This window comes from Panicum virgatum, chromosome 5N (genome assembly GCF_016808335.1).
Source record: "Panicum virgatum strain AP13 chromosome 5N, P.virgatum_v5, whole genome shotgun sequence".
NCBI classification, from domain to species: domain Eukaryota; kingdom Viridiplantae; phylum Streptophyta; class Magnoliopsida; order Poales; family Poaceae; genus Panicum; species Panicum virgatum.
Window position 1 is genome coordinate 5,597,389 of NC_053149.1, and position 16,603 is coordinate 5,613,991.

The following is a 16,603-nucleotide window of genomic DNA, read 5'->3' on the forward strand; positions in this document are numbered from 1 at the left end:
GGTTAGTAGTATATTAATTAAGCCAAAACAGAGCGCGTCCATCATCGCTAGAGTAGCTGATCCGCTTGGATACCTGCGCCAGCAGCAGCAGACGAGCAATTGCTCTACGGAGTCACCCTCTGGCTTTGCCAACTTGACTCCTGTAGCTGTAGGGCTACCGCTCATCCAGTCAGGCCCGGATCCTCTTGGGGGTGATGAGGGATCTCGCGTTCTCGTTCTTTTGATCCCCTCCGGTGCGGTGGCGGCCCATGGCCATGGGCTCTGTTTGATTTTTTTAGCATAAATTATTGTAGTAAATTTTAACTAATAACTAGAGGTATGATATGAAGGTAGTTTGTAAAACTAACTCCACAATTTTTACGTTATTTCGTGAGACAAATCTAACGAGACTTTGATAGTATGACTAAAAAACATTATTATAGCATTACTATAGTCAATTATAAATTAATTGCCGTCATTAAATTCATCGTGCAAAAATACACTCACAGTAAAACGATTTTACAAATAGATTTTATTTAATACTGACCATAATCACGTCAACGGCGGCGCGGCACCTTGATTGCAACGAGGACGGAGGTTGTGCGTGTGAAACGGCGGGGGCGCGAGGGAAAGCAGTGGGAGGGGCCGGCCGAGTAAGGGTGGGAATGTAGAAGTGGTTATCTGAATTTTTTGCATCCGTATCCGTATCCGCACATAATATAGGTATTCGTATCCGATTATAATGTGGTACTAAAGTGGATATATCTGAATTCGTTTTTCCTCATTTTTCTCTATCTGATTCCACATCCGTATTCGACAATATCCGCAACATCCGTATTCGAATAAGAATGAGCACCTAGAAAACTATTAAAAAATTATATATATATAACTAGTAACTAATGACTAGTTATATATTAATTTTAGTATTAATAATAATGTATATAGTGGAACTACTCCTATTTAAGAGTGATCATGAATAAATGACATGTGCTACTAGGTTTAATATTACTAATTATATATAAGGATTAATTTTAATTAATTGCAATTTAATTAACTATATTTTGATATGGATAATCATATTGATTTTAATTTACTTTGGTTTATCCACTTATTGATAAAATTATAAATATATTTTATTCCATTTATTCTTTATAACTATTGATATTCCCATTAAAATATTTATTCATTTATATTTTATATCTTTATATTATTAGCTATTTAAATATTTATGGATAAATATGTTTTGATGAGATGTCTTTTTTTTAACTACAACGGTTATATACTTTAATCCTTATTGCATAATGACTTAGCGATACCTTCGAAATATATTTATAATGAATAAAACAAACGAATATAACTATGTTCCAAATCAAGTAAGTATCCGAATCCGTATCCAAATTCGAGACATCCATTTTGCATCATATCCGACAATATTCGAATTCGTATGCATATCCGAATTAAAATATGGTAAAAAATGAATTCCAAATCTGATTCCATCCTTACCGCCGAGTGTGAACACATGGCGGCACCGGTGGCCGGATAGTCAACGGAAGCACAAGCAGCTAGCGGTCAGGGTCAGACTGCCACCCCCCACCCCGGGGTGCGTCAGATGTGGGGCCGAGACGGGACTGGTGGGGCGGGGCACACAAGTCTTGACCCGCCGCGTCCGGCTCCCCTCCGGTGCGGCCGTGCCCGTGGCGCGCGGGGGCAGTCCCGCCATTTGCTCGGCGCCGCGGCCAATGCCCTAGGACCCACCCAAGGTAGCGGGGGCAGGGGAGGAGTGGAGGACCGAGGACCGGAGGAGAGGAGGGCAGCAGCGTAGTACAAAAAAAATTTTAGCGACTGCGACACGGCGCGCAGCGCAGGCAGGCAGCTCCACCGCTGTCGCAGTCACAGGTCAAGCCCGTGTTCAGTTCCAAAAACCAAAATTCCAAAAATTTTTTCCGGCACCCGCATGGAGATTTAAATCTAGACGAAAAAAAAACGCATTGCGACTGCTGTCTGTAAATGGCGAGACGAATCTAATGAACCTAACGAGACTGTAATCGGACGCTAAATTGCTACAGTGATGCTACAGTAAACAACCTCTAATGACGGATTAATTATGCTCGTTAGATTCGTCTCGCGATTTACAGACGAGTTCTGTAATTATTTTTGTGATTAGTCTATGTTTAGTACTTCAAATGTAGAAAGATGTCTTTTCAAAATTTTTACACCGCGCAACCAAACGGGGCCCAAGTACTCTGTCCGCCGCGGCTCGCTAGCCTGTAGGCTGTAGGGTGTACGTAGCCACTAGCTAGTGGTGTGCTCCGTCGTCCCGTCGCCTCGCGTGCGCGGCGCTTGCGCGGCGCGTGCTTCCCCACCCCAATCTCTTGTGCTGCTCTGCTGTCTGCTCCGCTCCAAGCCTCCAACCAAGGCCCGCCAGCCGCACAGCCTCGCCGTCGCGTTGCATCGTTGGGTGAGATCCGGACCCAAAGCTCGCGGGCGCTGGTGGCCTAGGCCGAAGCAGCAGCAGCAGGGTCAACCTGCTTCGGCCCAAAAACTTCAAGAACTGCTGGTGTTAGGCTTGACCCCGGGTTCGGATGACGGTAAGCACATAGCACAGTGCATGTTCATGTTGGTAAGCTAATGCAGTACTGCTACTGTACCCGTACGAGCTGCCGGTCGTCCAGGCGGCGAAGCAAAAGCTGCTCGCCCTTGGACGCTTGTATTGACTCCTCTGCTCGGCGGGACCCGCGCAGGAAACACTTCCCGCGGCAGCACATTTCTCCGGTGCAGAGGGGAAAAGAGCGTGGATTCATCAGAGAGAAGGTACCGTGTGCGCGCAGAGCCGGGCATTCACATTTGACAGTAACAAAACTGCAGACTTGTGCGGAGCTGCGGACCGTGGAGACGAGGCAGGATCTTTTGCCTGCACAGTGCCACGGCGCCACGATTGGGGGTCTCTGCGCTGCACGCCTGCACATCAGCGGTTCCGTGTTACTCGGGGCCTCGGGGGTGGACGGAGGACGGTACTTGAGAATTGAGATGCCGTCCGCGGTGCTCGCCGGCGTTCTCCCGTCCAGGTCGTCGTACCGGAGACGGTCGCTCTCCCTGCGATTGAGCTGGGTACGGGGAGGGGGAGCCCCTCCCTGCTCGCGTTTGCCTTTGCCCCAACTGAAGGGCCTCCGACCCACTGACACCGGCAGCACATCGCCGAGGACAGCAGCTATGGAGAGAAGCACGAGCTGTCCTGCATCACCATTCATCATCTTATCGGTATACAGGAACACGTGCCGGCCAATTTGCGTCCTGCTGCTCACACAACACGACGCAACGGATCAGCAAGCTGCTCGCAACGGCAACCATGGTGAAAATCGCGGACTTCACTTCTCTCTCATGTCCTGCTGCTACTTTTCTCTCTCTGCGATATGTGGGCTGCAACTTCACCAACCCACGAAGAGGATTTAACCCAACCCACCAGACGGGGTCCTGGGCCGTACGCTGTTAGTTAGTCTATTTGTTCTTGCATATAGCCCACTAGGCCTACGACCAGTCCATCAGGTGCGACGCCGGGCTCGGCCCCCAGGCTCTTCTGAGGAGATCCAGCTTTCGTTGCACTTTGGGTCTGGTCCGATTCGTTGGTAAGATGCCTGCAGCCTGCCTGCTTAGCTGATCGTTTTTTCGGTAAATTACCGTGACCAGTGGGGGACAAAGGATCCACATAGGGACTAGATCCACACATGCTGGCAAGTAGGTGATGGAACTCACAGGTTACATTACATGGGGGGGAATACATGGAAAACTTAGAGGTTACATGCCTAGTGTCAACAGGCATACAAGCGCCCCACAGCTTGGCTTCTGCTTTGCAGACGCCGAAAAAAAAACGACAGATTCAGCAGCATTTTTCCCACCAAGGGGTCACCCCCGAATTTCATTACTCATCGCAACGAAATTACAGAGTCTTACATAACTACCGGGATGCGGTTCAGAGTAGCAGAAAGGTAAACGACAAGACAGAGATAAGCCAGTCCAGGGCCAACGTCTGCACCCCAATAACAGAAAAAACCAACAGGGGAAGTCTACGATGAAACGAGCACAAGCGCTCAGAAAATGACCGGCAGTCTAGCGATCCGATATCCAGGAGAGCTTCAGGCGGATTGGAGGAGCTTGACTCCAGTGAGCCCTCCATCTTCTTGCGGATGGAAGCTCAACGCTGCATTCCTGAGGGCTGTCGCACCCTCCTCCAGTTGATCCCCGTCTTCATCCTTTTGCAAACCTGCCCAATATGAAAGAAACAAAGCAAATCGCTGCTAGACCCGGCATATGAAATTGTCCCCCCGCTGGGAGGTATTTTCTTATCCAGACCCAGAATTGCTCTAGAGACGTCGGTCTACAGCAAGCTGCCAAGACCAAGGCCAAGGCCACCAGGCTCCAAACATATTTGGCCATGGTACACTCACATAGTAAGTGAGAGATCGTTTCTGGTTCACAGCAAAAAGAACATCTCTCATCCCCCACCCATTTTCTTTTAATTAGGTTATCCTTTGTTAGAATTGCATTGTTGCAATTGACTTGAAGACTGGTTCCTGTGTTTCCGCAGTTGCCAGCAACAGAAAATCGTAACTACACGACGATGGCAGATGAGCCGCCGGCCGCGTCGTCGGCGTCGACGCAGCTCCCAATCTGTACAGCCACGTGCACGGCGCCGCCACCACCACCGTCAGCGGCTCACGTGCCACCGCATATTTCTCAAGTGCCCTTAAACAACACCACCTTCCGGGACATGGAAGCAACAGCATAGAGCATCCTTCTGGATTCATAATATGCAGTATGTGTGGGAATGGGCTCAATGGAATTCCTAAAGAATATAGCCCACTAGTACTTCTGGGCGCGACAGTCTTGTGTTGGTCTGTTTGGCTATGCAGAAATACGATGGTGTTCGATAACAAAAAAATCTTCATTTTTGCAGGTTATCTACTCAACTATGCACTGACTCCGTACATGAACTATCATTCAGAAGTATACTTTGCAGGACAAGCTTGTAGCGGCCTCTCATTTCTTGGCACAGGTGACCAAAGATTTTTTTGCCTGGGCACATAGGTGGCAGTCTAGTCTTAGGATTGACAGTCATTAGTGTGGAAGAATCTTTATCAAACTCTTTTTAGACTGTGTGTCGTTTAGACAGAGGTCGGGAAAATTTCAAGACAATGTATCAACTTGATGTATTGTGCTTGAAATCAATAAAATTTCCCTTTTCAAAAAAAATCCTTCTGGATTCATAGTTGCTTGCTAATTGGGGCCATACCAATACCATCGAGCCAGGATTTCCCATCGATTTCTTTGTCCCCTTCTTGCTTGCTTCAGCACTCAGCAAGTCTTTCCTGCTTGGTTGACAGGATGGAACCATCTTCACCATGGACCCATGAGACAGCACCGATTTCCAGTATGGGAAGAACATATTTCTCACTTCTTTTATGGCCAATCCTTTCGGCGGATGCTTTATCAGAGCCTGCATAGATGAATCAATTAGTATCAAAATGCATCAAATATAATAGAAACGCTGACAGTTGGGAGACGCGACGAGTGTTCATGCTGCTGTTTGACCAACAAGGCGCCAATTGGAGGTTATGTATTATGTTCGCTTAAATATTTCTTTGATCGACTGAGTTGCTATGATGTTGCTTAGAAGAATAATATCACTAAAGTATCAATTAACAGCTATAAACTGGCACTAGAAGCTTCAGTGCCACTGTGGGAGACTAACAATGGCAAAAAATAAAAGGAAAAAGAAAGAAAGAAAACATAGGACTACTTGTGGAACTAGAACATTGCAGAACATAATCACCACTACTTGGAGGTTTACTGCAACTTCCGGTGGTCGCCTAGGTGTGAACTGTGAAGGCTGGACCAAAAATGTCTTAAAGAGGTGGGTTTTTACAATTTTCCCAGAATAAAATTTATATTTGAAACAAGCTGAAAGCCTTTTATCCTCCAGCAACTAAAGTATTACAATTTTGAAAAAAAAAAATCACATAACAACTGTCCATGAACTGATCCATTAGCAATTGACATGCAAAAAGGTGATATCATCAACTTAAATTTCATTAAATATCTCCTTACCATTCGCAATTTGGAAGATGACTTGTCAGTTTCATTAGTTTGCTCACAGTCCCCTATTTCAGCAATGAAATTGGTTAGGAATCAACTTATGAAATAATGGGAAGCATAGTTGATAGTTCGGAGGCCGGTTGCACCCTTTTGGTACTGCAAAGTTGAGAAGAGGTGCTTCCACCAAATCCGACAACTTTGCAATGGGTGGAAACATAACAATGTTGCACAACTAATATTCTTTTGTAATTTTAATAGTAAATAATATCAAACAAAATTGTAGCATACCGCTCTCTGACCTTGACATATAGATCGGCACTGCCCCATATTGGTAGCTTCAAGACAACAAGGTAAGAATTTAGAAAAACAGAAACCACATCAGGTGTGCATAAAATATATGAATGAATATGTCGCGGGCTTTTTGGGGTACCCACAGCCGGGTGGCGGAACGCACCCGCCTTTTCCCGAGGGGGAGTACTCGGGGAAGAGCTAGGCTATTAGGCCGATCTAGCTTCGGGGCAAGAACGCAAAACACACGGATTTAGAGTGGTTCGGGCCGCCGGAGCGTAATACCCTACATCCACTGAGGGGTGTATTGCACTATGAATGAGTCTATCCTCTGCCCCCAAGTCTCCCTTTCGACTTGAGTCTTCCTCTAACGGGCGTCTCCCTTTTATAGAGCAAGGAGGACACGTACACAGGCGTCGGACCCCGACAGGTGGGCCCAACAAGGATGTATATTTTACTAGACAGTAGTGGTGCTACAGCGATGGAGAATCTCTTGCCGAATACACTTCATCGTCCTGTAGACCCTCTGGCCGAGTGGGGTCTTCTCCTGTCTCATCGGCGAGGCGCCCGTTGAGGCAGTGTAGGTTGCGGCGTAGACTGTTGGGTCTACCGTGTAGGCATTATGATACTCCATCGCCGAGTTGTCATGTCTAACTGGTGTAGCAGACTGACGTGCGTGGTGTGAGTGGCGCCAGCGGCTGTACAGTGTACCTTGGTAACGCGCGGTCAACAGTACAGCCTGCCGAAAGTCTCCTCGGGCTCTGCTGTGGCAGAGCGCTCTTAACGCCTCCCGCATTGAATGTGGTAAGTGGCCAAGTCTTCCCGAGGAAGCTTGGCAGCCGCGCGCGCATCTGCGTCTGCGGACACGTGGCGGCTCCGGACCCCCCCAGGCGGGGTGTCTGTTCCCTCCCTGCCGAGGGGTCCGGATAGTATATGGGGTCCGGGACCCCGTGGGAGGTCCGGGACCCCGTGGGAGGTCCGGGGCCCCCGGCTGTTTTGTCTGAATGCTTCCTTCTCCGGGACACGTGGTGACACCGGACCCGACCCCGAGCGGAATGCGGGTCCGAGACCGTTGATCCGGTGAGATGGAGTCGGAACCCAGGGGTCCGGTTGCTCAGCTCCTTTGGGTGTAGTTACGGATAACTATGAGTCTTGACACAGTAAGAGGGGTACCCTAGTCCAGAGGTACCGATAGAATACAAGTGGTCCCAATTGATGCCAAACCATTCTAGGTTTCCAGTGTCGATGCCTTTTCCAGAATAAACGATGCCTTTACTTGTTAGAAGCGATGAAACATGCTCAACAATCTCCTCATGGGACACCTACATTTCACCAAAATGTTTGTTAAAACAAATAATTAAAAGATGTTCAAGGAAATATTCAGATGTGTATTCAGACATCTTCAGTTGAACTGTGGTGGTGATTGCAAACCACATAACCTTCAATAAGAAAATCTCTAAACACAAGTAGTAGTGCAGCTGAAAGTCAAGAATGGTGCTCTAAGCATTAAATAAATCTATGCGAACACTAAGCAGCCAAGGCTATCAAGTCAGTAAGTCAAATTGATTTGGCATGCTAACAACTCAATGGCTATTCAAAAATCCTGCATAACAGTGCTCGACATGGCATCCACTACTATCGCCTACGGTATGGCTACATTAAATGTAATCATACATGGAAAGAGTGAAAGATCACTGTTTCAAGAGAGCTCATTATACATGTGCAAAGAGTGAAAGATGTTCTTAACCAACTTTCAGTGGTCCTGACCCTGAGCAGATTAATTACGTTGCTATGATTTACATTCTAACTTTTTATAGCAATACGCCAATACCCGCCCACCCCCCAAAAAACGCTCAAATTATACATTAGCCATTGGGTCTGTTTGAACCACAAGAAGAGATTCCTATGTACTCCATCCGTTTCAAATTATAATTCGTTTGATTTTTTTGACTCCGAGTTTGACCGCTCGTCTTATTCAAACAAATTGTACAAACATAGTCAAATTTAAGTCATTCTTGAAGAATTTTAATTAATGAAGCAAGCCACAACAAAAGGAGTGACATTTTGTACAATTTTTCAAATAAGACGAGTGGTCAAACTTGGGACCAAAATATGGAGGGAGTATCACTTAAGTACCTCTTCCAAATTGATCCTCAAGTTTCTTGTTTCGTAATAAAATATTTTAGGGTTTTCTATTGCTCAAGTGAAATCTAATTCTGTATATTTTTAATTCTTGTGTCCTCAATTACACGTATTCCTTTCCACTTCCATTGCTATCTCCGCGTTTTCTATTGTGTAAAATTCAACCTCAAAGTCTAAATACGAGGTTAAGTTGTATTAGTTCATCTGCGCATGTTTGGCCAAACAAAACCTGAAAGATGGATCATATAAACCAAAACAGTTATTACAAGGTAACAAACCAAACACATATTTTATAAAACTAATCTATTACAAGAAAATGAAAAAAAGGATTCACTGTTTCCATATCACAAAAAAAAAAAGAAAAAGTGACCCACACCCACCGCAGACTTCTAAAGCCCTGTACTCATTCACTGGTAGATCATAATCACGGAAATAAACACTACAGAACATTTGAAGAACACAGAAATAGGAAAACCTGTAGGTATTATAAAACAAAGGGGAAATCATTTAGCCAGTACCTCTGGTAGGTCTGAATGTACCCCTCAAGAGCTTCACCAGCTTTCTGAATAATACCAACTAGTGCATGTGCCGTCAGAAGGGCTTCCTTCTTGTTTTGCAGCATCTGAAGCGCCTTGCCATTTTTCCCCTCTTGAACCATAGCTAACCCCTTACGGTGTAGGGAGTCAAGAGCTTCATCAATGCGGGTTTTAACAATATCAAAACCATTCAAAGAAACCTCATGTTCTGTAAGAAAGGCATCAGCTTCGCGACTTCTATGGACGGTACCAACTAGAGCACGTGCTGTAAGAAGGGCTTCCTTCTTGTCTTTCAGCTTCTTAAGCGCCTTGCCTTTTTTTCCTTCTTCAACCATAGCTAACACCTCAAGATGTAGGGTGTCAAGAGCTTCATCAATGTTGCTTTTAACAATATCAAACCCATTCAGAGAGACCTGGCTGGAGCTCTTGTTAAGGCAGCCACGGAGCTGCTTCTGAGCTGCCAGCAGCAAAATTGCAGCCTCAACAAGCTTCTCCGTACGAATGTAATTCCATACCTCATCGACAAGGCTGTCTATTTGTTTGGCAATTAATCTAGTAGTGTCCAAGAACATCTTCTGCGAGTGGCAATAACATGGGAAAAAATATATTAAACTAGAAAGCTGCTGGTTATATTGTCGGATGCATGGGTGGATGGGTGCAGCAAAGGGGAACTGATTGGGGGCTAGTATATCAAATAAATTAAATGCTCTGGCAGTAGATATGAACAAACCATCTCAGGCAGACAGAGGAGGAGGACGAGGTTGACAATATGGTCCCCTTCAGCCCAATGGTCCTCCAGGTACTTGTGCATGCTGGCATTCTCAACGGCGACATGAAGAGGCAGGAGGCCCTCCACGACGTCCTCACCCTTGGTGCGGATGTTTGCCGATGCGCCGTGGCGGAAGAGGAGCTTGACCATGTCCACGCTGAAGTTCTCGGCGGCCACGTGGAGGGGCGTGAAGCCGCTGCGGTGGCGGCCGTTGGGGTCTGCACGGCGGCCGCGGAATGGAGCGCCGCCCTTCAGCGCCATCCTAGCACATCGCAGGGCGTTGTAGGAGGCCATGGTACTGAGAATCTCCGGGTACAGGAACTCACGGAGGCCCATGAAGCGCGAAAAGCAATTGCACACATAATTGAGCTCTTTGAGGCTATCCTTCTCGTATGCAGGGCGCTGTTTAGGGGATACCGTACCTAGGTACTTTCCGAACATTTCCTACAATAAGAGATACACGCATCATGAGTACTGGTAGAGAGCAAGTGAATTGAAGAACATCGCCCGACCGTGTAAAAATCAGTAGCCGATGTTTAGTCTTCTTTCAGGGAATTGAAGGAACGAATTGATCCATGTACCTCAAGCTTTTTCTTGATATAGGAAGCAGATTCAGGATGCTTTGGCATGATATTACGGCTGGGATCGCAGGCAATGAGATCCTCAAACTTCTGCTTCCATGTCCATGATCCGTAATCTTCTTCGCTGGGGGTGGGGCGGGAGGCATCTGGAGGAGAGTTTCCATCTCCCATCGTCAGCGTGGAACTAGTGGACGACAAGGAGATGGAGGTTGTTTCCTCCATGAGAAAGGCGGCGGCACTCAAAATCATGGACGGCTGGACGCTCTCGCCGCGACACCCCGTCCGTTTCTTGGGCCGTCCGATCGCTGCTGCTCTCGGTGAGATCGCTGGGGGCCTCGGCCCGGCCCACGAGGGCGTCCTGTTACTTCAAGTCTTCAACGTTTTTTTTATTTTTATATTATTTTTTTCGATTTATCAAAAATATATACTTAATTTTTTTTGTAAATTTTTCACCATGCCGCCAGTTCGTTTGGCGGTAACGACCTACCGCCGGGGCCACGGCCCATTCCACATATCGCCAGTTGATCCGGCGGTAACTCGTTACCGCCGAATGAACTGACGGTAGGAGGTACCGCCGGGCGTGGCACGGCGATAGCCGTCCTGTACTCCTGTACAGGGCCTAGTAACCTTTCGCCAATTGAATTGGCGATAGGTTTTAACTGCTCTTTGAGTCTATATTATTCTTGTGTTTCCTTGATCTATTATTTTTTTTGTTCTTCCTGGTTTAATTACATCTTTTTTCTTCACTCAGATTCTGTGAAAATAATCTTTTGAATTCTGTGAAAATAATTTTTTGAAAATAATCCTGGTTTAATTACAAGACATGGTAATAGGCGGATCGGACATCCGAAAATAATTTCCCTATACCTTCCATTAGTCTCTGGCTAGCAAGTCTCGGCCAGGTTTAAAGACATTTTTTTAGCGAAAATAATAGCGGTTGGGACATTCGAAAATATTGAAAGAACGTTTCGATGTACGAACATCGTAATAGGCGGACAATCCGCGTTTGATGAGAGGACAGTCCGCCAGATTATGTTAGGTCCATACTATCTAGCGTAGTGTCGGATCCTATGGTCGGACAGTCCGCCGGTGGAACAAATATTTGTTTAGAAACTTTATTGATTGTGGTGACAGATTGTGCAAGTAGTTGCCCGATTTTCTATTTTCACAGAGTACTAGTATGATTTTTTTCCAATACCGGATGATGCACGATTTTATTAGAAAGGAGAACAAACTCCATAACACCACAAGCACACATGAAAAACACGGTAGGAAAAACAATACATAAGAAGCGAAAAGAGGCTTTCGAAATAAACACACAACATATTGGCCGGGCAGCTATATTACTTATTCAGACATCACGATTCATCCTAATGAGACGGAGCAGTACAACATTCATCATTCACAGTCAATACCCTTATCACGTCCCGCCCTGTCTGCTTTCGCGCGCTCGCAGTTGCGTACATCTTCATCCACCTTATTCAACCACTCCATATATTGCTGATCACGACGAGTGATCCACGTGTCAATCCATTCATGGAAATGACACCAATAAGTATGTGTGTCATCACCAGCGTACTTTTGTAAACAAGAAACGATTCAAATTTATTAAAGATAACAAAACCACTAGACAAACATATTTACAAATTAATCTATACATGTGATGTTGTACCTCTTTTTTGGACTTCCTCGATATTCTTGCAACACCAATACCTCTGGCCAAAAGTCTCGTAATCACGAGATATGTACGGAACACAACGCATCTGGCAATAGCAATCGGATAGCTCTACACCTTTCGGCCATACCTTGCAATCTGTAATACATCTATTGGGATCGTTAGGAGAGGGTCCTAAATTAGCCTCCATTTCCCGATGGAAAGCTGTCCTGGAGAATGAGGAGCTCATAGCGATTTGTTTGGGCTAACTGAAAATATGTGGAAGCAAATTTGCAAGCCTGTGCTCTCGGCAACCACATGCTCGCCTTTTATACACGCAGGGCTGCCTGCATCGTCCTTTCCAACAGCGAGGGAGTCACGGATCATTTTGCATTCACAATGACGTTTCATGTCAACAGTTAAAGCACTTTAAGCACAGACATTACCTCTTACTGCTCCACAGTGCTCCATACTTCTGCACTCGCACGCTCCACACCGCTCACTGATCGCACTTTAAACACGGACATGACCTGTCACTGCTCATGACTTCTGCACTCGCACGCTCAACACCGCTCACTGCTTGCACTTTAAACACGGACACGACCTTTCACTGCTCCAGACTTTTGCAATCGCACGACAGTAAAAGCGATCGACATTCACTGTGGCACACTACTGCACTCACACGCCAGGACAGGCAAAGCAATCAATTAGCGTCGTTTCAACGTCAAGTTATGTCAGTTCACTTCATAGTCGAATCCAATGCACCATAAAATGAGACTACTGCCCTTCGCACTTTAAGGACTGACGTGACCACTCACTGCTCAACACTGCTGCCCTCTCTCTTTAAACACGGAAATGACCAGTCCCTGCTGCACCCTGCTGACCTCGCACAGGACAACACGAAGGGCTGCCACCATTGTCCTTTGAAACAGCGACGGAGTCATGAGAAGCCCTCCCTACGCCACATTGCTGCCCTTACAACTTTAACGTCAGAAGGGGCCACTCACTGCTCCACACCGCTGCTAGCAAAAGCGATCACCGTTCACTGTGCATGACAGACAAGGCATTCAATTAGCGTCCTTTGAACGTCAACTCATATCACTTTACTTTATACTCGAATTCAATGCACAATAAAATAAGGCAGCAGCTATAAAGTCCTGGATTTCATTAAGATAACGATAACACAGCATCGGGTCATTGCGTCTGTACTACTATGGTAAATGACACGTGATATCATTGCTCTAAACTTGGAACTAAAAGAACGAACTACAGTGGCACGTGGAACACGGTAACATGCCTTAGGGAATTAAAATTGCGGAGAGTACATGGTGGTACTTTACTGAGTGCACCGGGGATATTTTCCCTTCCTAATAGCTTCGGGCCCTGCTTCCTTAGCACGGCGGGCCCTCTCTCGCTTCTTCTCCCTGTCAGCTTCACGTGCCTCCGCCTCATGATGTTCCACTTCTGCAATCCTCTTCCGGATCTCTTCCTGGTCTTTCTTGCGCTTCTCCTTCATCTTTTTCTCGTGTAGCATTCGTTGCCACCTTTCTGTAGCCCACCTTGCTTCGCGTTCAACGTGATCCTTAGCCTCCTGAGATTGCTCGGTGTGTAACCACTGCACGAAATCACACAAAGGCGGTGGAGACTTTTCCCAAATCATGTTAGTAATCAGTAACTGGTCAACATATGCGAAGCTCTGGTAGTATAATTTAATACCTTAGTTCGATCGTTGCCGTAACACTTCGGTGGATCATACTCATAGTTGTCGCACATGAAGAACCTCATCCTGAAGTTGTCTTCCAAGACTGACGACTTCATGAGCTTACACAACGAACCGCAAAAGCACATAGGCACCTGGATTCCTTGGGGTATATTTGCTCCACGCTTACTCCAAAGAATATAGGTGGATCCTGAGGAAGACATGTTTTTTGAGTTGTTTGGTGCTTGCAGTGTGCAGTTGTATGGTTCCATGGTCTGGTAGCCTTATTTATGGAGCAATTTGGAAGGTCCACGGGCTATGTTCACGGACATTCCAAAAATAATTCAGTGAGTTGTCATGTCACTGGTCCTATGCATAGCACTGCACCGGTCTATTCGTGATAAAAGCACTGCACACCCCACACAGCTGTGTCCTTTGGCCTGGACGCGTCACATTAAAGAGAAATGGTTCCCAGGCATGCAAACATCATTGAACAAGTGAAGACAATACACAAACGCTATGATACTTCAAGCGGCATACAGACACCACGCTATCATACACCTAGCATGCTGTTAGTTATTTAGATAGGCAGCTTACAATCGAATATAACAAAGGTTACACCTAATAGTGCGGCCACCTTGCATATTGTGTGGCTCCTTCGCCATAGTAAGCATCCGTTGTTGGTGGTGGTGGCGGCGGCGGCGGTGGCAGATCCCCATCCTTCTTGTGACACTGACAGTTGTAGTATGGATCGCTGCAGATTGTGTCCTGTGAAATGGCAACATTGTTGTTGTCATTGTCTTCCGTGCCGTTGTCACCAATATTCATTTCTAGATCGAAGATACGATTCTGCAGGTACTCAATGTATTCTTGATGTGGATGAATAGGAGCTAGATCCACCCACCTAACGAACCCGCACCCATCCTCATCTACGGAAGACTGAAACATGTAACCTGGGGTAAGTACTAGGAACGAGATGCGACACATGGTACAAATAAAAATTAGTTAAAGTTACCCATGCTCGCGGGCATTTGAAGAAACGACGGCCTCCATCCTCTCCCTCGGTCATCATCTGCACTACACAATCCTCACCATGCATGCATTTTGGCCATTCCTCTTTGCGGTTATCGTATCCTCTCAGAGGTTTTGTGGTAGTGAACTCACTTTTGCTCTGTACCGGAAACTCACACACTGGTTCTGGATAAATCTCAGGACCAATAGGACCCTCCCACACAATAGGTGGTCCCTTTCGTAACCCCTTTCCTCTCCCACCACCGAAACCCTTACCACTAGATGACCCCCAGACATAACTACTTAAGCAAGACGCTGCTACCGAAGCGAGTAGCAATGCGTCTGTCACTGCGGATATACATAGGCGGTCATGACACAGCTGCCTCGGATCAACGGGTACCGGTCATAGTTGTAGTGCATGCAGCCTAGTCATCGTACTGTCAGTGTAATGTCGTATCCCATCGATCGTACTCTCGCACGGACCTAATAGTGGTACTGCCACTGCATCGTCCTACTCGTAATTATTGCACTGCACCGACACATCCCATCACCCAGACCACTGCACGGCACCGGCCTAATCGTCATAATGGAATGGCACCCCCCAGACATCCCATCCCCGAAAGCACTGCACCGGCCTACTCGTCATAATGGCACGTAACTGACACATCCCATCGTCACAATACAAACAGGTCACGGGACATGACGGTACCACGCATATCATAGTCTGCACAGACCTACATAACATAGTCTGACGGAAGAAAGTAATTAACAAGCAACAACCTGTACACTAGATGCGTCCGCGCTTGTCCCCTCTCCTCCTGCCACGTCGCTCTGCAGCCTGGGCCGCCCTAGTGTGGTACTGCGAGTACGTGAGTGGCTCTGGTGGAATGGCCTCGCGAGTGGAACAACGAGTCTGGTCAGGAACAGGTGTCTGCTCCCCCTGAGTGGAGTCCTGCGTCGCGGGTAGGGTGCCCCCCAGTTGTGAAGGGGTGACCTCCTCTGGCAATGATGCAGTAGAGAAGAATGTGTTCACCCAGTCCGCCTGCTCGAGGTTGTCCACGTCCGTAGCCTCCTCATCGTCGTCTGTCCCTCCAAGCTGCCGGTACTCTGATTCACAAGGTTGTATCCATCATTGTTCCATTAAGTATATAGATGTTATTGCATATTAACAAGTGCTCTTAAACGTACCTAAATCTTGAATGGGACGTCGACGGGAGGAAGATCCGGCGCCAGACGGATCTATCGGAGTAAACGACGACGAGCCGGGCCCTGCATGAAAAATAGGTACAATTTTATTAATGAACTTTTACATATTGCCATACTATCGGAGTGAGACGAGGTTAGAAGATGATTTACCTGCTGAGTACAAAAGTGCTGGTCGAGGCACGTACGGGGGCGAAGCAGCAGACGCCGACGGTGTGGCCATCGTGACCGGTGGCCGTGGCGGTGCACCCGACTGTGCCGCGGGTGCTGACCGTCGTGCCGAGGGACCGGCCCAAGGCACCGGCCCTGTAGCACGAGGTGGAAGTAAGGTGTCATCCGTACGACAAGTCACAGCTCGCCGAAACCGCCCGCACAGGTCGACGATCCTCTTCAGCGTGCTCTGGTGCTGCACGGGCATCATGTCATGGTAGTGGCCCATGCTCGACGAGGCCTCCGACTCCATCGCTCGTATGACGTCGTACTGAACCGACAAGGTATTAACATCATATGCGCTCGGTTTTATACAATGCAAAATCAATTTGACAAACGTACCGCTATAGCGAAGTTCTGGTCTCACACCAGTGGGTACGTCTCCGACACCGCTGCTGGCTCGATCGGAGCCTCCGGTGGAACGTGCATGACACGAGTGCG

The 16,603-nt window shown here is 47.0% G+C and overlaps 1 protein-coding gene across 1 annotated transcript; it reads right to left on the reverse strand.

Moving 5' to 3' along the window:
* Window positions 1-5,153: 5,153 nt before the first annotated feature.
* LOC120674458 lies at window positions 5,154-10,594 on the reverse strand. Its single transcript, XM_039955639.1, has 8 exons — window positions 10,386-10,594; window positions 9,766-10,248; window positions 9,018-9,610; window positions 8,887-8,938; window positions 7,582-7,679; window positions 6,358-6,404; window positions 6,082-6,134; window positions 5,154-5,470 (listed from the first exon to the last, which is right to left on the reverse strand). Exons 1-8 carry the CDS (start codon window positions 10,554-10,556, stop codon window positions 5,174-5,176), a joined length of 1,794 nt encoding a protein of 597 aa, XP_039811573.1. The 5' UTR covers window positions 10,557-10,594; the 3' UTR covers window positions 5,154-5,173.
* Window positions 10,595-16,603: the final 6,009 nt, after the last annotated feature.